Source organism: Oscarella lobularis, chromosome 1, assembly GCF_947507565.1.
Source record: "Oscarella lobularis chromosome 1, ooOscLobu1.1, whole genome shotgun sequence".
NCBI lineage: Eukaryota > Metazoa > Porifera > Homoscleromorpha > Homosclerophorida > Oscarellidae > Oscarella > Oscarella lobularis.
This window is the reverse complement of record NC_089175.1, coordinates 3,985,341-4,005,284: the sequence shown is the minus strand read 5'-3', so window position 1 is coordinate 4,005,284 and position 19,944 is coordinate 3,985,341. Positions and strand designations below refer to the sequence as shown.

Here is a 19,944-nt window from a genome sequence, read left to right as displayed (position 1 = left end):
ACGCCTTCGGTACAGAGCGGTCAACAAGGTTGGAAAAGGGCTGGGGAAAAGGTCGGTGAGGTAGTGAGGATTCACTGCGTGGGCAGTGGCAAATTTTGCGCGCTTCTTTCACGCATATAGGTAGCATATCTTTCGAGTCGGAACAGAAGAAAGAAAGCCAGGGGAGGATGCTTCGAATAGCTTTCTGGATTGCAATCGTTCAAGCCGTCTACGAGTGTGAGTTCCCATGAGGGGGGATGGGAAAGCCTCTGGCTTGCGTCCTTGGGCGTCCTGTGTCGTTATTTCCTCTTCGTCGGTTGCCCGCTTTTCCCGCCCCTACTCCTCGCGTTTCCCGGCTACGCGCTCGAGAGGCGCGGCAACACCCTGTCACGGTCGGTCGCTCCGAGCGATGCGGCCTCATATAGACTGTAGGCCTACGCGCGGTTTCGAGACAGACGCAGACGCCAACGTCTCGTTTTCCTTCGCATTAGCATACGACGGTAAACGAGGAAACGCTTTCGCGGAGCGAGCCTTCGCGAGTCGAAGAAAGGCGCGTTGACACTTACGTAGCGCCTATCTATTTCGATTTCGGATAAGCCGAATTCTAAATTTACGGTCTCCGCGTTCGATCGCGACGAGTTTTTCCCCGAACCTAGTCCCCATTCCGTCTTGGTTATTTTTTCGTGCCACATTGTCGCTGCGTCTCGTCGTTTTTCCCTATCTTCCGTCTCCGAACCGCGCTCTCCAGGAGCCACTTCCCAACCCACGCGGAACCCGAACGATTTGCATAAAGTCAACACGTTCGAAAGAAAAGCCCTAAAGCGTTACTTGCAACAAACTTCCTCTTTACACTTCGTCTATTTCCTCTTTTTTTAGGCGCTCGCGCCCAATCCGTCGTCGTAGCGGTGGGGCCCCGATTCACTCGCGAGCCGCCGCTACCGAGCCCCGTTCTAAAACTCGGTCGCACGGCGACGCTCATCTGTCGCGCGGTCGGCTCGCCGCGCATCGACATCGAGTGGCGATTGAACGGGGTCCCGCTCGTCGAAACGGCGACGAAGAGCAAGCTCAAAGTCACGAATTTCAAACCGAGCGACGCTGGCGTCTACCAGTGTCTCGCGACGAACGCAGCGGGAACGATCGCCAGTCGAAAGGCGACTGTTCGATATCACGGTGAGTTATTGTCAATCGCGAAGGATCCGTTTCAACGGTTTTTTTAGATTTGCCCAAAGGGTTCATAAGGGATCCTGTCGATGCGGTGCACTACGCCGAGCAGCGTACGCGTAAGGCCGGGCCGGGCGCCGCCGTTCTCGAGTGCGAACTCGAAGCGCTGCCCTTCGTCGTCGATCCCGTCATCCATTGGGAACGAAAGGACGGCTTTCGACGACGACGCGTCGATTCGGGACGCTACTTCGCCCATCAGATCGGCCTGCGAAGTTTCCTGCAAATTCATTTTTTGGAGAACGTCGACTTTCGATCGGAGTTCTTCTGCGTCGCGACGAGTCCGCACATCCTCGGGCAGACGGTGCAAAGCAGAGGGGCACGACTGAATAGGACACGTAAGAAGAATCAATAATAAATTTAGGATTAACATTATTGATTTTCAGATGATGCTGCTGCAACGCATAGTTCCTTTTCGGAGAGACCCTCTAGTATCAGTGTGCGCGAGGGAGAATCCGCTGTACTGGCCTGCGCTTTTAGCGGTGCCGTCACCGACTTCGCTTGGCGTCGACAAGTCGGCAACGCGAATGTCCTGGTTGCCAGTCGGACGACCGATCCGTCGCGTCGTCTTCGCGAGGATCTCTATAACCTCTATTTTCAATCGGCGAGTCAGAACGACGCCGGAACGTATTCCTGTTCGGCGAAAGACGTGGTGACTCAGAAGAGACTTTCGTCGTCTGCAGTTCTCACGGTTGTAGGTCAGTCAAGAAGCGAGATAGAGTAGGGGAGACCCATAAGTCCCATTGCTTCGAGTCTCTAGTAGCTTTCAGTGGGTTCCCAGGCTTTGTTGTAAGAGAATCTGCTTTGGTCAGGACTCTAAAAATATTTTTTCGAGAGGACCCAGCTTGCGTGGATGCGCTTGAAACAACTATACCCTTCTCGCATGTCGCGCATGTTTTGAAAGTTTATACAGACGATTAGTAATTGAATTACGGAATGGGGTAATAATGGTCCCAAAATGATTTTTAGCGAGGGGTTATTGAATTCACTACTGACCCACGTATTTTTTTCCAGCTGAGCCTCTGTTTGCTAAATCGCCATCCCAAGCCGTGACGGCCATTACGGGAATGACCGTTGGGCTCATGTGCCGAGCCGAGAGCCCAAGTGCGACCATCACGTGGCTCAAGGACGGCGCTCCGGTCGCGCTCAACGGCAGTCGCGTTCAACGAACGGAAAACGGCACGTTGAATCTGTCTCCCGTCGAAAAACACGACGGGGGAATGTATCAGTGCTACATCGAGAACGAGTTCGGCGAGGGAAGTCAAAGCACATCTCACTTAGTCGTCGAATGTAAGAGAGACGATCTAATAGTATTGATCTCATTTCTTCTTCTCTATAGACCCTGCCTTTGTCACCGTTCCTTCTCGCGTCTCTATGCTCGTCATGGAGGGAAACAACGTCAGCCTTCCCTGCTCGGCCGACGGCAATCCGTCTGGCTCGAAAATCACCTATCAGTGGAAGCGCGGCAACAAGGAAGTCGCCGTGTCGAACCTGACGGGCAATCTCACAATCAAAGGAGCGACGTTAGCCGACTCGGGAGAATACACGTGCATACCGTTCAATAGACACGGTACGGAATCGACCGCGATCGTTGTTTTGACAGTCAAACCCAAGGAACCGCTACGTACGTTTCGATTAGAGTTTCCCTTTTCATTTATGATAATCTATGTATTTATTTATTTACTTATTAGCGCCTGTGGTTACGGTGTCCTCTCCTATGGTGATTGTGAATGAAAGCGATCCCATAACGGTCAGCTGTGCGGTCGAATATTATAATCAGTCGGTTCCTGTCAGCTGGCGGGCGACAGGACGTGCCGACGGGTTGGGCGAGGGTGTGACGTTGTCCGACGACAGGCGAACGCTTCACGTGCCCGCGGCGACGCGCAGTCACGCGGGAAGATATACGTGCGTCGTGGACACGGATCTCGGAACGGCTTGGGCACACGTGAATGTGACAGTTCAGTGTAAGTGAGAGTGGGTTTTGAAATGGGGGTGGGCGGACCCTACTTTCCATTTTCTGACGTCACTCTATTTGGGTCCTGTCTATATACTCTCCCTAATGCCATTTGGCTTTTTTTCTTACTCTAGATCCTCCTCAAAACTTACCTGTGCCCGATAACTTTCGGTTCCTCGAACTCGGACCAGGCGACGAGTGGCCCGAATTGCGATGTCCCTCCGAAGCCGTGCCGCCTCCCGCGTTTACGTGGGAAAAGGACGGCGCGCGTTTCGCCGGTCTCGACGCCGTCGACGACGAAGACGACGAGCAAGCGTCCGTCTTGCAATTGAAGAACGTGAACGGAAGCGTTTCGGGAGAGTACACGTGCCGAGCGGAGAATCCTCTTGGTAATTCCGAGACGACGTTCGTCGTCATGATAGCTGAAACTCCGTCAGAAACGGAAAGTCCAACAGGTGAGGAAACGGTCGAGGGCCCCACGTGGGGTACATGCAAGCTCGAAATAATAATTATTATTTTTTTTCTAGATCGTGAGATTCTGCCGACGACGCGCGGGGAGCTTATTGACGACGACGTCGATCTCTATATCATCATAGGAAGCGTCGTAGGCGGAATCGTCGTCGCTTCGATCTTTTTGGTTTGCATTGTTCTTTGCTGCTGCCGGGGTTCGAAGAGCAAGAAGAAGACCGAGGAGATTCCCGGAGTCTCGGACGACCCTAGAATAAACGAAGGTAACGTATGAACGGATCCAGGGAACGAAAGAGAATTGACTATGATTTTTCTTCAGTCGTACTACGAAGCGGGCCCGTTCCATTGGAGGAAACGTTGGTTTAGCCACTTCAGAGTGCGTGCGTTTCTCGTAACGTTTCTTTGGTGTAGGTATAGGAGGACGTTCATCGCTTTGGATGCGGACGACAATGCCGAGAGGAATCCGCGGAAAATTCTGCCGAGAACGTACAGCATTAGCAGTCAGACGAGCGGCTTTCTATCGCAGTTGAATCTCGAGCAGCAGCAACAGCAGCAGCCCGTCGAGCGACGCGACGAAGAGCTCGCCACGTTCAAGGTAAAAAAAACAACAGAATGACGCATGCGTGACGATAAAACTATTGTTTTTCTTTAGTACGATATGACGTGGCCGCGACGGCATTCGCGCATGATGAGGAGCCAAAGTCAGCCTATTCCGTCCGGCTCAATCGACGATCTCGCTGCCGAGATGTACGAGTACAACTACACGTGACATGGCGCGAAGCCAATGCTGTATATATTTATACACTCTGACGCACATGGTAGTAGATGATGACTACGTAGTAAGTACACCTGCATGAGCTTGATGGCTGCTGCTATGTACTGTAATGTATTGAAATGGGATTTTCTATCATGATTGTTTACTATGAGGGTATCTCAGGGATTCCTTTGCGCTCAGAGCCTGTCTCAAAATCTACAAATAGTACCAATAGAAATACAATGTTTATCAAACGGGGTGGGTTAAAAACACAGATGGAGTAAGTAAAGTGCACATACAATGTCTGACTACCCAAACAAATCGATGTATTTTCCTTTTATGACCCTTTCGGCAATATCGACCTCAAGAAACCATTTTAGGAGCTTACCTACAGTCGGTGGCGAACGACTGGCGTTTTTCCATGCCTTGAGCACTTTTAGCAGACGGGTCTTCTTGTCGCGAGTGGATTCGGCAATTTCGTCAAGCTCATCAAGATCGATGAGGAGACCACCGATGGACTCTTATGCGCGCGCAAACCTGTTTGACGTCAAATCCTGATTCCGCTGACAGAAATTCTGCTAGCAGATCAGGCCGTCTGCTTTTGGTAGCCAAAATCAAGCGATCAATAGCAGCAGCAGCTGTCATAATCGGAACTCGCGCTAAACCAAATTCAAGTAGATTGATCAGCGTTCAAGAGGCTTAGGAATGAGAACCAAACGAACGGCTTTGCGTAGGATTAGAAATACGGGAATCCTGAAATTTGTTTTCAAGTAACCTAGGAGCGAAGGGGTGGGGTAGGTTGCAGAGTCTCTATACCGGACCAGAGCCGTTTATAAAGACGCCAGCTTTGCGTGGATGCAAATAAAAGTGCAAATTGCAAAACACAGTTGTGATCAGGTGTGCCATCGTTGAACCACCAGCAGAGCCGCAAATGAGATCAGTGCCGCAACTACGACTGATCCTCTCGCCCTGTAGCCGTTCGAGTCTACGAAACCATTTGCATAAAGGGACCTAATAAACGTCCACATGTATAGCCTTACCACTACTGGTACGTGTAGTGCACTTAAACGAGGGACGTGTTTTACATTGTTGCCTGCAGGCCTTTGAGTCTACTTGTACAGATAAATGTTCACATAAGAAACCACCCGTCCGAACGTACCGCAAGGAGAATTTTCAGGCGTGCACTCCTGGCCATTTGTGCAAGGATTCGATTGACAGTAGTTTACGGCTATAAAATGCGTTTATTTAATTATTCAATCATGTCATATTTCTTACTCTTTTTGCAGGTATTTTCCGGGTCTTCATAGCCGTCGCAGCACACTTTCTGACCGGTCATTGGGTCGCAAGTGTAGTGACCATTTGTGTCATTATCCTCGGGGCTGCAGAAGTCGTCGCACTTCCCGTAGTAGTTCTCGTTGCAGACGATTTTCCACTTGAAAACGATCCAATGAGTCGCGTAAGCGACGGAAGAATATTGAGGAAACGAGAGCGCAACGTAGCTCCACTCTCCATGCTCCATCAACGCCGTGTCACGAGGAAACGGATAGGAAAACGCCACAATAGGGCTTTTCCTTCGCTGCTTGTCGGCATTCGACACGTTGATCATCAGCATCGCCTCGCCCTACAGAAACGTACAGGATAATCTGATTTCTCTGTGTCTACTACGTCAGCAACGTACGGCTAGGGGTCCTGAGAAACTCAGCTTCTTTTCCGGAAAACGGAAGACGTGTTTTTGTACGATAGCATCGGCGGACGGCTCAACCGTTTGAAACGGGTTGTCGGGGTTGTTCGCGTAGTCTGCCAGGCAACTCCCAGGCCGACTCTGGGAATTCGAAAGGCAGACGCTGAGGACGTTGTAACAGCTATCTTGGCAGACGCCGTCACGATCGTCGTTCGTGCAACAAGCGCCGGATGATTCGGTTCGAACGGCGTCGAAATAGGAAACGAAGCTCGTCACAATGGTGCCGCCCGATCCCGTAGACGTAGTCTAGACAGCAACGATCGAACGTCACAAAGGAGCTCTACGTGAATATTTAGCTTTCGTGCCTCTCTTGCGACGACGAAGAAGAGAAGAAGAAGAAGAAGAAGCGTTCTCATCGTGTCTGATCTTGGTGATCAAATTTCGTGATACAGACCAATCGCTGACAGATAATCGCGTGACATCGCGTGAATGCTGAGACAGCTGCATGCATACCATCAAAGACCGAACGCCCGCATCCCCCTCTTCATCGAGTCAACAGGAGGACTGCAACGGTGGCCAGCGCCGCACCCAAAACGGATCCTTTCACCGTGCAACCGTCTAGACATATAGATGACATTCAAATTCAAAGTTCCATTCAGCATCCAACCCTTACAGCAACGTGGCCCGTGATAACCCCCCAAACATTTGCAGGTAAACCCATCATCCGTCGGGTTACACGTTCCCCCATTCTTGCACGGATTCGATGAGCAGACGTTGGTTTCTAAGCAGAGTCTTTGCAAAAAAAGGAGACATGAACGTCTAAACTACACGTACGCTCGCCGCAGTTTCCGTCTAGACATTCGCACTCGTATCCATTCTCGTTTCGATGACACGTTTCCCGGGGTTGACAGGGATTCGACAAGCAAAAATCAATTTCTATAATTATATAATTAAATTAAAATTTAAAAAATCCAATCGCTGAAATCTGACGTACCCTCTTCGCAACGTTGACCCCGATATGGCGTACTACATTCGCACGTGAAGTAGTAACCCGAGATAGGATTCATAAAAGTTTGGCATGTTCCGTCATGAGAGCACGGATTTGGCGAGCAATAATCATTTACTACAATTACATAATTGAAAAAATCTCGAATCACCAAAATTCTTCCCCGACGTACCCTTTTCACAATGGTCACCCAAATACGGCGCACTACATTTGCACGTGTAGCCGCTTACAAGAGAGAAACCGTTTACCAGTTTTTCACATAATCCGCCATTAAGGCAGGGATTCGACAGGCAAAAATCAGGTTCTAAACACAGAAGGTATACGTTATATACCCCAATTATTCCTCCCTACCGTTTTCGCAAGACACTCCCGTGTACCCTGGCGGGCAAACGCAACTGTAAGAGCCAAACGACGACTTGCACGTCCCCTTGTTCTGACAGGGATGCGAGAGGCAGTAGTTCGTATCGCTCTCACAAAAGAGGCCTCCGTATCCGTGCTCGCAATCGCAGATAAATCCCCCGTAAACGTTCCTGCACGTTCCGTTGCGTTGACAGGGATTGGAATCGCAGTAGGGTATCACTAATAGAAAATAAAAGTGAGCACAAAAAGGAAATGAAGGCACATTCAATAAGAAGACGTTCTACCGTATATTACAACAGAACACGGTTTTTTTTGACTCTGTATGCTACTACTAATTATTTCCTCACGTTTAACACAGTCACTGCTAGGATCGACATAGCCATCAAGACACATCTTGCTGCCGTCTGGGTCGCATTTGTAATGACCCCTCGCGTCGTCTGTGGGCTTGCAGTACACCGAACAATTCAGCAACCAGTAGTAGTCATCGCATTCGACTCGCGCTCGCACGGCGAGCCATCGATCTGGCCTCAACGACTTGATGTTGATGAGGACGCGACTGCTGTCGCGCTCGGCGAGCGCCAACGAATTCGATTCGTCCCATCTGAACGTCGCCAGTTGACGACTGTTCGAATATTGATAAACGTTAAATTCGACTTCGAAGCTCTCGTTCTAAAAACCCTCAATGATGCGGCTCACGCGATCGACGGAACAAACTCACCGTCCAGGCGCCAGAAAAAGGCACGTCGATCTTCGTTCCTGGCCGAAAATAATGATCATGCATAACCGCCGACGCATCGGGCTGGGTGGTAAAGGCAGGCGGCGCACGCGGAAGCGACTGTACCCCGTCGCCTGATCGCGAATCGCAGCCCGCCCGGTCGGATTCAGACAAGTAATGAAGTCGACACGAAACGATGCTGTTCGTGCAACTGTTTTCGCACAAGCCGGTGATGTTGTCGTTTGGAGATGGCGAGCAGCACTCCGGGGTGCCCGTCGACGATAGAATACGACGATCCATGTCGTAGAAGGATACCAATTCGAATTGGACGACTCCGTCGGATCGAACTCGAGACAGGAATTGAAGGAGTACGTGAAGTAAACAGATTCGAGATGTCATGATGGGTTAGGGAGGGTCAGAGTGCGATAAGAGCGGTTACTGACCTCGCCAGTCTCACGTGCATTTCCGAGGGCCTCAACCAGCGAAGACTGTCTCAAATCGAGAAAAAATAGACGGAAAGGCTGTTTATCGTCATCAAGCACCTTACGCCTCGAGAAAAAAGACCGGGAAAACCTCAGAAAGTTGTCGAACCATGTCTACAAAACGTATCATATCCCACACATCACGAGACACCATAGACATCGCACTCTGACCCTCCCTAACCCATCATGACATCTCGAATCTGTTTACTTCACGTGCTCCTTCGATTCCTGTCTCGAGTTCGATCCGACGGAGTCGTGCAATTCGAATTGGTATCCTTCTACGACATGGATCGTCGTATTCTATCGTCGACGGGCACCCCGGAGTGCTGCTCGGCGCTCGCCATCTTACGGAGGTGGGAATCATAAAGTACACATACAGTAGAAATTCGAGCTTTGTCGCCGTCTTGAGCGGGCCCCCGTTTTTAACCAACCCACAAAAGCGCTTGCTAATAAGCTCAAGTTCTGCCTGAAGCAATACTACAGGTTCTCGTCGACGAAAACCTGCACAGACGTCGCATCGCTTTTTGACCGAGGTTTATCCGGGAACCAAAATTATCAAAAACAAAGCCCTTTTTCGGACTTTTCTCGTGCTTATCCTGACTTGCGAGGGAAATGTCCTGTGCCGAGTGTACTTAATGATGCCCAAAGAAGCAGCGAAGCTCTGGCTCGAGAGCGCTGGAAGACGGACGCGAGAAATTTCTGTGGAGCACTAGCATGTAGTCTTGAGGCCGAATACTGAATGAACGGCATGTGTCAAAATACGGTTGAGTCAGTCGATTTGCAGTCACAGTGGTTATCCGAAGAGTCGCCACTCTGCACTGACTCACGGATAGTAGACTCTAGTACAATCCGTGGTAGTAGCAACTATTGGGGAAACAACGACATTGCCACAGCACACAAACAATAAATATAATCAGCACCGCCGCGCCCAACAACGCGCCCACAACAGCTCCAGCGATTTGGCTTCCGGTAAGAGGTGGTTCTAAACACTTTTTAATTAAAACGAGAGCACCTTTTGGCGCTTGTCTTACTTTTTGTCTCGCAGTATTGTCCCTCGTACTTGGATGTGCAGAGACACTGAAATGAAGGACGGGTTTTGCATTGGAAATACTTGCAAGCCATCGAGTCTAGAAATGTATCTTGTTTTAGAGCACATTTGAAATTTGCTTGGCTTACCGCAAGGAGAATCGTGAGGACAGGCACACGTGACGGTCTTATTGCACTTGGCACCATTCTTGCACGGATCAGAAAGACAGTAATCTTTAGCTACACGCACAATATAAATTATATCTTCTTTTTTAGATAGATTTTTCTTACGCTTTACGCAGTTACTTCCCGGGTCTTCGTAGCCGTCACAGCACACTTTATGACCGGTCGTCGGGTCGCAAGTATAGTGACCATTTGTGTCGTCATCCTCGGGGTTGCAGAGGACGTCGCACTGCCCGTAGTAGTTCTCATTGCAGACGAGTTTCCACTTCAAATTGATCCACTGAGTCGGAAAAGTGACGGAGGAATGTTGAGGAAACGAGAGCTTGATACTGCTCCACGATCCGTGATCAACCAACGACGTGTCTTTAGGGAATGGATAGGTAAACGTCGCAATGCGAGTCGTCGTACGAGATCGGTCCACATTCGACGCATTTATCATCAGCGTCAGTCCATCCTACAGGCGCACGTGAGATCGAATTTCCCTCTTACGTTGATCACACATACGGTAATGGGTTTTGAGAAACTTAGCGACCTTTCTGCGTACGCAAAGACGTGTTTCTGTGGGATCCAGGGGCTTTGATCGTCGATGGGCCAAGCGGTTTCGAACTCGTCTGTCGTATAGTCTGACAGGCACTTCACTTCGGAGGAGTGTCCCTGTGAGTCGACTAGGCAGACGTTGATGACGTTGTGGCAGCTATCGACGCAGGAGCCGTTGAACGGCAATCCAATGCAACAATCGCCAGACGGTAGAGTTCGAACGGCGTCGAAGTAGGAGACGAGGCTCGTCACAATAGCGCCGCCCGATCCTGTAGCCTAGACGAGAACGAAAAGTAGTCGTACATAAAGATAAGATAAATTTATAGTCTTTGCCTCCGTTGCGACGAATAATCCGAAAAGGAGAAGCGATGCAATCTGCTTAGCTATTCCCATCGTGTCTGCGGGGTCACTGGCTGGCTGACTCAGTTATCGAATTGCACCAATCATTGAAGGAGACTCGCCTGACATCACGTGCCAGGAAAAACTGGAGAATGTTCGTCGTCCCTGGATTTTGACTCGTCATAATGATAAGAATCCGTAAAACGGTTACAGTTACAGAGTGCATACCATAAAGATTGAACGATGAGGACGACAAATCGTTTTCACTTTAGGAAGTCAGAGTTCATTGATATGTTGTCTCATGATGTGCATGGAAAAGTTTCGTCAGTGGACGTACGGTTCGCTACCCCGGTGAACAGAACTACATGCTACAGTAACGACAAAGCCTAGGAAGGTACCCAAAGAGTTGTTTCCCTAAGTAGTTTCTGACAAAGGCTTATACTGATTGCTACCATTCCTACAAACGAGATAACTTACTGCTTTCTGTACAGGCACACCGTAATACAAAGTATTATAACAATTGCCACCGCCCTACCCACACCAATTCCAACATAGTCAGCTGTATCAAGCGGTTGCTCTAAACCCTTTCTATTTAAAACAAGAGCACCTAAACAACTTGCGCTTGTCTTACTTTTTTTGTCGCAACCACGTCCTTCATATCCGGATGTGCAAAGACACTTGAACGAAGGGCGTGTTTTACATTGGTTCAAATGCTTGCACGCTGTTGAATCTACAAAAATTCTCTACTTAGTTAGCTAATTAGAGCACATGAAAAGAAAAAAACTTATACCGCAAGGAGGATCACCAGGACACGCACACCCAACAGTCTCGTTGCACGTTGCGCCATTCGTACACGGATCAAAAAGACAGGGATTTTCAGCTACATGCATATTATAAAAGAATTATTATTCTTTTCATTTAGGCAGTTTTCCTTACACTTTACGCAGTTTGTTTCATGATCTTTGTAGCCGTCGCAGCACACTTTGTTACGTGCTCAGGAGGGGCACCATGCGGTCATCTTTTCTGCGCATCCTGCTTTGAACGCCGGCTGAAGTAACCTCTGAGAGAGGTGTGATGACGTCACTTTGTGTGTAAACACAGACAGTGTGTCCGAGAGACGACTATGTAAAATCGTCTTTGAAACTAAAAAAAAATTATTTTGTATTGTTCGGATCAGAGAACGAACAGGATCGAAGGTGCTACAATTGTCTCGATCGAACACTGTGTGGGGGTCAAAATGGAAATCAAATGCGATTACTCTAACTTCGGCTGTCTACCTAGTAGAAGCGGTCACTGTGAATGACACAAACAGTGGAAAAGAGAGTTTGTGGCGATGGTGGACCACCGTCAGACTCACAGTAAGAAACCAACAGAATTTACAATATAATATTTGACAAACCAACTAATTAGTGACAAGCAAGAAAAAAGATGAAAGGAAAGTGATAGATAAATAAAGTTCATGTCATAAATTAAGGTAAGTGAAGTTCACGCTGGACGCACGGCCGGTGTGAGCCTTTTCCTACACTTGCCGCAATGACTTTCTCCACTAGCAACCCATTCTCTTAGGCACTAAAAAAAAGAAAAATTTTGAGAAGCTACTATAATACTGAAACATCGTACCTTTTCGCATGGCATGCGTGCCCGCACTGTGTAGCAGCAGCATCGCTTGAACTCGAGTTGAGGTACTGCTTACAAATAGCGCAGTATGTAACGCATAGCATTGCGCCTGTAGGCACCGTTCCTTAAGCAATCGCAGGCATGTTTCCTTCTCCTCTCTGACGAATCGAATACCTCGCCGACACGCCATTGTAAGCAGATCGAGGCGCCAGTAGGATCGCTGAAACGCGCACTTCCCAGCTCTAAAGGATTTGCCGTGCCTCCAATTTGAATTTGTCGAACCTCCTTGACCGCCTCGCACTCCGCCAACTGGACAATAAGAGGGAACGACGCTTGGCTCTGGAGTGGGTCGCGGCCGATACGGTTGCCTAGTGCCGTTTTGAACATGCTGCGTAGAAAACGATTTCATGCTGCAGCCACCGCCACCGCATATAGAGATGTCACACCATCCTCTATCCTTCGTCCGTGGAACGATAATGTTACAGAACGGATCAATCGACTGCTCGTCAGTTCTGACCACGACTTCACGTTGGGAAGAAAAAAAGATCCATCAATCGGTGACCATGGATTGATCCAGTCGAGATCGTCATCACTAACGGACGCGCGAATTGTCTCACAAAACTGAATTAGGGGCTGGGCCACACCGGCAACGCCGATCTTTGTGACAACGTCGGCCGAGTGACGAGAACCGTCCACGACGTAATTTGTTATTTCGTATTTTGTTTCAAGATGAATAGGCCCAAACTGTCCGAAAAGGATTTCCCTGCCGTCGCGTTCTGCGACGCGATTCATCATCTGCCCGTGATCTGCCTCAAGTCGAAATCTGCTCTTTGTTTCACGGGCACGACACTCGTTTGGCCTTTCACTGACGTTTTGACTCTCTGGAACGTTTTTCAGGGACGATCGAGGGATTGGGCTGCGTTTTCTCCCAGATCGAGCCACTCCTCGTCGATTTCGACACCTTTTTCTTTGAGCCACTCGGCGATGACGATCATCTTGGGCAGCTCCCGTACCCGCTCAAAAACGGACGCTCCGTCGAAAACGACGTATAGACCGACCACTTGTAGTCCGGATCCGGACGCTGCACGAATAGCGCTTCGTCGTAGACTAGCCGTCGATCGGCTCGGACTCCCCGTGATCGCACGAGCTCCCGCGAAGAGATCTTCTACCTCTTGCTGAGCGGATATCTTCGTCGTTTGCGTCGCAGGCCGTGCTCTTCGATGCGGATGTGCAGCATGAGTAGGTAGCTACTAGTATGTCTGTATCATTCATGCATTTAATGGGAGAGCTTTCATAAATACTGTTATTATGGCATTCGTTTTTACAGAAAATTTCTTATCCGGGTCGTATCGAGCCTTTCGCAGCATTGTCCACGAAGTCTTCAAAGGAATCTCCAGAATTTCGAACAATACCTTCTGCGTAATGCGTGGATTGGCAATTCTGCAAAACGCATATTGGTCAGTGAGCAACAAACTAAAACAGCAAACCTTGTTTTCAAAATCTTGTTCCACTTCTTCGTTTCATCCCCTGAAAGTTTCCGTGCCAGGACGTCGCACCAAATTACTGCAAAAAATTATATTAAGATTGAGATTAGGGCAAAGTGGAGGCATAAAACACGTAGCAATTAATATGCCCGACAACTTGACAAGTGCCACAAAAATATCAAGATATACCTTTTGCTCTCTTAGTTTGCCTTTCTCCTTGTTAAGAAGAGCATTAGAATTTTATCAAAGCAATCAGTTTGTATTGATCTTACTTCGTTCTGGGGTATCTCCATCTTTGTCGTCCACTCTAGTTAGCTCTTCTAACAAACATTATAGTATTAGAAAGTCGTATAGTAGATTGATTGGTGAGTGCACACAAGTACTCTATTCTACACTGTCTAACAATCTACTTTAACGTCTTTCATTTATACATTTTGTCTGTCTTAGCATGATGTAGTACAGTCTGTTTGACATTTTATATACTATCTAACTTGGCTATAGTTTCTGTAGCCTGTCTTGATTAACTTGATGTAATCTGTTTCACATTTTCATTTACTACCTAGCTTGGCTATAGTTTCTTATGAATGAGATCAAACAGGCAGAGATAATGTAAACAGAATATATGCTATACCTAACACAAGAAGCTTAGTGTGAGTACTTACTGTATGTTTTCTCATCTAGCATGTGACCTAGGTTAGCAGAAAAAAGACGTCAGCATTATATATTACACCACCGACTTTCACTGATTTTACCTCTTACGGCTATTAAGAAAACAGTTCAAAACAAAAGCAGTAATAATTTTATTGAATCTTACCTTGGAAATCTTCTATAATCCCAAAGTTGTCCACTGGTCCTATATGATATAGCGTTTAGAAATTAAAAAACAACATTGCGTTGAGAGTTTACCAGTATCGAAAAAAGCATCGACAGCAGAATCTGCTGCTGCGTCTGCTAGTTTTTCTATTAATGCTCCACCTGCAGCGCTAAATGCCTGTTGTACATAATCTCGCGCCGCCTTTCTTGCTGCATGGCGTTGCGCTTCTGATGGTGGTGCCGCCTCTGCTCGTGCAGCTGCGCCTTCTTCTTCTCCTTCTTCTATAGCTATAATCATAGACTCTCAGAAATTGTTCATATTGAGGATTACCAGTCGTAGTCGATTGACGAAGGTCATCCTAAAAACAAAAACAATTGTAAGTAACGCTTCGTGTTGTGCATTAATTAATTAATTAACTACACAATCGTATATACTGCTGCATGCAAGTGATACATTACCTTTCTCGTAGCACGCCGCGCTCTCACGTGCTCCAATCGTTCCACGGCACTAAAGACAATTGCAAAGCCGTGCGGTTTGTACAGTCATATCAGTCTAATCCGGTTACTTTTGTACGTCAGCTATCGCTCTGGCCTCGCATTCGTTGTTCCAATGTTCCTGAAGACAATGAATCATTAATCATATACCCTTCTCTTTGCTGACTAAGATAAGCAAACCTCGATGCTCTCCAGCTTTCCTATCCAAGTGCATCCGTCGTTGTGCTGGCGACACTTGACTTTGAGAGACATAATTTTTCTTTTGCAAGCATTCTCCGGAAAAATCTACGTAAGAAATCAATACCAATCTTATACTGTAGACACAAGATGTGAAAGAGCTTTACTGTACCTGAGACGGTACGTAGAGTTTTTCACGGCATTCACGACACTCAAAAGTATCACCTCTACACGTCACCAATAAATTAAAAATATTAATTAATTAATTAATTACGCTGTGAGTCCTAATAGGCACGATTTGCAGAATTTGTGGCCGCAGATTGTTATCATTGGATCTCTCATCGCGAGCAGGCATATCGAACATTTCACGTCGACGTCCAAAGTTTCCACGAACGTTTCGTTGTAGCCGCCTCTCGCTTCGCGCGGCCCAGCTTCTTCTAATCTACATACGAAATGAGATTACGGTTAGGGATCACGATCTCCGGTGTGCAGTCTACCCGTCGTCCGAATCGGAACTTGACAAAGCGATTGCGCAATGACGCGGCGCCGCTCCTCTCGTTTGAACCACGGATTGTGTTTGAACGTGCGTTCGCGTTCTCTCATCGTTGAAACGTGACGTCGCTCCGCTTCTTCCGCTTCGGGGATCCATCGCTCCCCCGAGATCGACTCCGAGATTGCCGTGATCGATCGAGCTGATCGATCGTGGGCGCGCGTTAGACACTCTACTAGTAGTCACTAGCGTTTCCATCTCGCCTATCTCGCCGCCCTACGTAACGCTTACCTTGCAGCGTATGATCAATTGGCTCAAGTGGCCCGGGTGTCGCGGCGTCGACGTTTGTTCGGTTGATAGCGACGGCGTTTTGATAGGCGTCACCCTGCGATGAGTCGGAGAAGTGAGCCCCCGAGGGGCCATGGGATCGTTTGTTTTTGTATAATTAAGAAGTTTTTTGGCGTTTTTAGCTCTTTTGAATGTTGGCCGGCGCTGGACCGGGAGCCGAAGTTGAGCGCGTGTTGGAGTACCGTCTTCTCAGCTATCAGCATTCGCCTGACGCATTTCACAAGGTTTGACTGATATAGAAAATTTCCTTCTTTTACCTGATTCTCTTTCTCTTAGGTGGTCGACGATATTCCTAATATGATGCGTCGATTGCGTCGTCACGTGCTCAAAGAGTTCATGGATCGGACTGTCGTGCCTTTGGCACTGTCTCTTCTCTCTCCATCCTGGTTATCCCGATCGATACGAGCCAGTTTTGTCTGCAAAGAATCACAAACTCTCTTATGCTCGTCCTTTCATTTGCCTCTCAGAATTACACCAAGCAGTCCATGGACTACGCTTGCGTTTCGAGCGGCAATTTATTTGTGGTCATTCTGTGGAGCAGGAGCGTGCAATCTGAATGGTGAACGGCATGTGTCAAAATACAACGGATGAGTCAGTGTGCAGTGGTTATCTGAAGAGTTGCCACTCTGCAGTAGCACCAAATGGGGCATTTACTGCATTCCCACAGTACACAAAAAATGACGAAAGCAATCAGCAACGCGCCCAACACCACACCCCCAGCAATCCAAGCTTTTTCGCTTCCGGTAAGCGGTGGTTCTAAACACTTTTTAATTAGACAAGAGCACTTACAAACAAATTTCGCGCTTGTCTTGCTTTTTGTCTTGCAATATTGTCCTTCATACTTGGATGTGCAGAGACACTGAAATGAAGGACGGGTTTTGCATTGGAAATACTTGCAAGCCATTGAGTCTAAAATATGTTTTTTAGAGCACACTTGAAACCTGCTTGGCTTACCGCAAGCAGAATCGTGAGGACACGCACACGTGACGGTCTCATTGCACTTGGCACCATTCTTGCACGGATCAGAAAGACAGTAATCTTTAGCTACACGCACAACATAAAATTACGTTCTTTATTTAGGTAGATTTTCCTTACGCTTTATGCAGTTAGTTCCTGGATCTTCATAGCCGTCGCAGCGCACACTTTATGACCAGTCGCCGGGTCACAGGTATAGTGGTCGTCATCCTTGGGGTTGCAGAGGACGTCGCACTGCCCGTAGTAGTTCTCATTGCAGACGAGTTTCCACTTCAAATTGATCCACTGAGTCGGAAAAGTGACGGAGGAATGTTGAGGAAACGAGAGCTTGATACTACTCCACGATCCGTGATCAACCAACGACGTGTCTTTAGGGAATGGATAGGTAAACGTCGCAATGCGAGTCGTCGTACGAGATCGGTCCACATTCGACGCATTTATCATCAGCGTCAGTCCATCCTACAGGCACATGTGAGATCGAAGTCCCCCACACGTCGATGGCACATACGGTAATGGGTCCTGAGAAACTTAGCGACCTTTCTGCGTACGCAAAGACGTGTCTCTGTGGGATCCAGGGGCTTTGATCGTCGATGGGCCAAGCGGTTTCGAACTCGTCTGTCGTATAGTCTGACAGGCACTTCACTTCGGAGGAGTGTCCCTGTGAGTCGACTAGGCAGACGTTGATGACGTTGTGGCAGCTATCGACGCAGGAGCCGTTGAACGGCAATCCAATGCAACAATCGCCAGACGGTAGAGTTCGAACGGCGTCGAAGTAGGAGACGAGGCTCGTCACAATAGCGCTGCCCGACCCCGTAGCCTAGACGAGAACGAAAAGTAGTCGTACATAAAGATAAGATACGTTTATAGTCTATGCCTCTGTTGCGACGAAAAATCCGAAAAGGAGAAGCGATGCAATCTGCTTAGCTATTCCCATCGTGTCTGCGGGGTCACTGGCTGGCTGACTCAGTTATCGAATTGCACCAATCATTGAAGGAGACTCGCCTGACATCACGTGCCAGGAAAAACTGGCGAATGTTCGTCGTCCCTGGATTTTGACTCGTCATAATGATAAAAATACGTAAATTGCAGTGACATACCATCACGATTGAACGCGTCGTAGAACGATAGCAGTTCGAATTCCAAAATGCCATTGAATCGAAGGACAGTAAATAGATTCGAGACATGAGGAGTTCGTGGAAGATAAGTTTTCGTCAGTCGACGGTTTGCGCTACATACCCCCTCTTTCTCGTGGTAACCAGAACTCTACAGTAACGTCAAGGCCTAGGAAGTACCCCAAGAGTTGTCTCTCTACCATCTCTCGACATTTTGCTCACACAGGCTTATATCCGGATCTACCACTACAAAACAAAGATTTAAATTCGAACGTGTAAAGTGCGGGCGTGATAAACTTGCCGGATTCTCCACAGTATGATAAAAAATATTATAAGAATTGCCGCCGCAGCCGCCGCCCCCACACCAATTCCAACATAGTCGCCTGAATCAAGCGGTTGTTCTAAACCCTTGTAATTAAAAAACCAGAGCAACATCTAAGCAATTTTCGCCTGTCGTACTTTTTATCTCGAAAGAACGTTCTTCATCGTGATGCTGGGGTGTGCACTTGTACGAAGGACGTGTTCTACATTGTTTCAACTCCTTGCAAGCGGTTGAATCTAGAAAAATTTTCTCTATCTTGGGTACATGCATGTAAAGCTTGCCTTATACCACAAGGAGGATCACCAGGGCACACACACGCAGACGTCTCGCTGCAACTTTCACCTTTCATGCACGGATCCAAGAGACAGGGATTCTTAGCTAGATTCACATTATAAAATTAGTCTTTTCATTGGTAGGCAACCTTTTCTTACACTTTACGCAGTTAGTTTGCGGATCTTCGTAGCCCTCGCAACACACTCTATCACCGGTCGTCGGGTGGCAAGCATAGTGTCCATTCGTGTCGTCATCCTTGGGACTGCAGAAGACGTCGCACTTCACGTAGTAGTTTTCATTGCAGACGAGTTTCCACTTCAAATCGATCCACTGACTCGGGAAAGTGACAGACGTACGCCGAGGAAACGAGAGCTCGACATTGCTCCACGATCCGTGATCGATCAACGACGTGTCTTTAGGAAACGGATAGGAAAACGTCGCAATGCGAGTTGACTTCTGAGATTTGTCCACATTCGACGCATTTATTATCAGCGTCAGTCCATCCTACAGGCACACGTGAGATCAAATTCCCCTAGCTCTACGTCGATCACATACGGTAATGGGTCCTGAGAAACTTAGCGACGTTTCCGTGCCCTTAAAAACGTATTTCTGTGGGGCCGCAACATTTTGAACGCCGCCTGGCCAAGTGGTTTCGAACTCGTCTGTCGTATAGTTCGACAGGCACTTTATTTCGGAGGAGTGTCCCTCAGAGTTGATGAGGCAGACGTGGAGGACGTTGTGACAGCTATGTACGCAGGAGCCGTTGAGCATCAATCCAACGCAACAATCCCCAGACGGCAAAGTTCGAGCGGCGTCGGAGTAGGAAACGAGGCTCGTCACAATAGCTCCGCCCGATCCCGTAGCCTAGAAAAGTCTTACACAAAGGTAAGATCAAGTTGTATTCTATGCCTCCGAGTCTTCTGCGACGACAAACCAGAAAAGGAAAAGCGACGCAATCTGCTTAACTATTCCCATCGCGTCTGGGCTGACTCGGTTATCAAATTGCACCAATCATTGAAGGAGACTCGCCTGACATCACGTGCAAATTAACATTGCCGTCGTCTGCACGGAAGGATTTCGTTATATTAGTGCAGCTATTTTCACACACGCCAGTGGTGATTTTTTCGTTTGGAGGA

The 19,944-nt window shown here is 48.1% G+C and overlaps 6 protein-coding genes across 8 annotated transcripts; 1 reads left to right on the top strand and 5 right to left on the bottom strand.

Moving 5' to 3' along the window:
- Positions 1–14: 14 nt before the first annotated feature.
- LOC136198035 (contactin-4-like) lies at positions 15–4,539 on the top strand. The gene is made up of 13 exons (XM_065987950.1): positions 15–51; positions 121–216; positions 856–1,149; positions 1,197–1,535; positions 1,584–1,895; positions 2,212–2,487; positions 2,537–2,821; positions 2,889–3,161; positions 3,286–3,606; positions 3,679–3,882; positions 3,939–3,975; positions 4,031–4,214; positions 4,272–4,539. Exons 2-13 carry the CDS (start codon positions 168–170, stop codon positions 4,386–4,388), a joined length of 2,691 nt encoding a protein of 896 aa, XP_065844022.1. The 5' UTR covers positions 15–51; positions 121–167; the 3' UTR covers positions 4,389–4,539.
- A 615-nt stretch (positions 4,540–5,154) lies between these two features.
- LOC136190882 (delta-like protein C) lies at positions 5,155–8,801 on the bottom strand. 2 transcript variants are annotated; one of them, XM_065979184.1, is made up of 14 exons: positions 8,139–8,801; positions 7,768–8,089; positions 7,412–7,639; positions 7,233–7,364; positions 7,049–7,177; positions 6,889–6,990; positions 6,728–6,835; positions 6,568–6,672; positions 6,420–6,514; positions 6,052–6,360; positions 5,649–5,994; positions 5,533–5,601; positions 5,414–5,482; positions 5,155–5,358 (listed from the first exon to the last, which is right to left on the bottom strand). In XM_065979184.1, the coding sequence occupies exons 1-8, from the start codon at positions 8,532–8,534 to the stop codon at positions 6,599–6,601; spliced, it is 1,491 nt and encodes a 496-aa protein (XP_065835256.1). In that variant the 5' UTR covers positions 8,535–8,801; the 3' UTR covers positions 5,155–5,358; positions 5,414–5,482; positions 5,533–5,601; positions 5,649–5,994; positions 6,052–6,360; positions 6,420–6,514; positions 6,568–6,598. The 2 variants fall into 2 exon arrangements, with proteins under 2 accessions (XP_065835256.1, XP_065835248.1); XM_065979176.1 differs by having other exon boundaries at positions 6,420–6,672; positions 8,139–8,623; positions 8,678–8,796.
- On the bottom strand, positions 5,623–6,470 carry LOC136199494 (protein jagged-2-like). The gene is made up of 3 exons (XM_065989697.1): positions 6,420–6,470; positions 6,052–6,360; positions 5,623–5,994 (listed from the first exon to the last, which is right to left on the bottom strand). Exons 1-3 carry the CDS (start codon positions 6,468–6,470, stop codon positions 5,623–5,625), a joined length of 732 nt encoding a protein of 243 aa, XP_065845769.1.
- Positions 8,802–8,906: 105 nt separating the features above from the next.
- Positions 8,907–10,845, bottom strand: LOC136190891 (uncharacterized). Its single transcript, XM_065979198.1, has 6 exons — positions 10,697–10,845; positions 10,331–10,639; positions 9,935–10,280; positions 9,794–9,883; positions 9,649–9,744; positions 8,907–9,599 (listed from the first exon to the last, which is right to left on the bottom strand). The coding sequence occupies exons 1-6, from the start codon at positions 10,754–10,756 to the stop codon at positions 9,457–9,459; spliced, it is 1,044 nt and encodes a 347-aa protein (XP_065835270.1). The 5' UTR covers positions 10,757–10,845; the 3' UTR covers positions 8,907–9,456.
- Positions 10,846–13,212: 2,367 nt separating this feature from the next.
- Positions 13,213–16,640, bottom strand: LOC136199493 (uncharacterized). The gene is made up of 15 exons (XM_065989696.1): positions 16,070–16,640; positions 15,786–16,013; positions 15,563–15,730; positions 15,461–15,515; positions 15,292–15,396; positions 15,183–15,232; positions 15,076–15,124; positions 14,948–14,975; positions 14,710–14,898; positions 14,618–14,656; positions 14,556–14,564; positions 14,076–14,123; positions 13,807–13,882; positions 13,645–13,759; positions 13,213–13,494 (listed from the first exon to the last, which is right to left on the bottom strand). Exons 2-15 carry the CDS (start codon positions 15,935–15,937, stop codon positions 13,213–13,215), a joined length of 1,365 nt encoding a protein of 454 aa, XP_065845768.1. The 5' UTR covers positions 15,938–16,013; positions 16,070–16,640.
- A 305-nt stretch (positions 16,641–16,945) lies between these two features.
- Positions 16,946–19,786, bottom strand: LOC136196447 (neurogenic locus protein delta-like). Of its 2 annotated transcripts, none has more exons than XM_065986008.1 (13): positions 19,718–19,786; positions 19,364–19,672; positions 18,967–19,312; positions 18,824–18,913; positions 18,673–18,771; positions 18,515–18,614; positions 18,414–18,459; positions 18,199–18,364; positions 17,976–18,146; positions 17,610–17,918; positions 17,222–17,560; positions 17,081–17,170; positions 16,946–17,035 (listed from the first exon to the last, which is right to left on the bottom strand). In XM_065986008.1, the coding sequence occupies exons 1-7, from the start codon at positions 19,781–19,783 to the stop codon at positions 18,432–18,434; spliced, it is 1,038 nt and encodes a 345-aa protein (XP_065842080.1). In that variant the 5' UTR covers positions 19,784–19,786; the 3' UTR covers positions 16,946–17,035; positions 17,081–17,170; positions 17,222–17,560; positions 17,610–17,918; positions 17,976–18,146; positions 18,199–18,364; positions 18,414–18,431. The 2 variants fall into 2 exon arrangements, with proteins under 2 accessions (XP_065842080.1, XP_065842073.1); XM_065986001.1 differs by having other exon boundaries at positions 18,199–18,382; positions 18,436–18,459.
- Between the last annotated feature and the right edge of the window lie 158 nt (positions 19,787–19,944).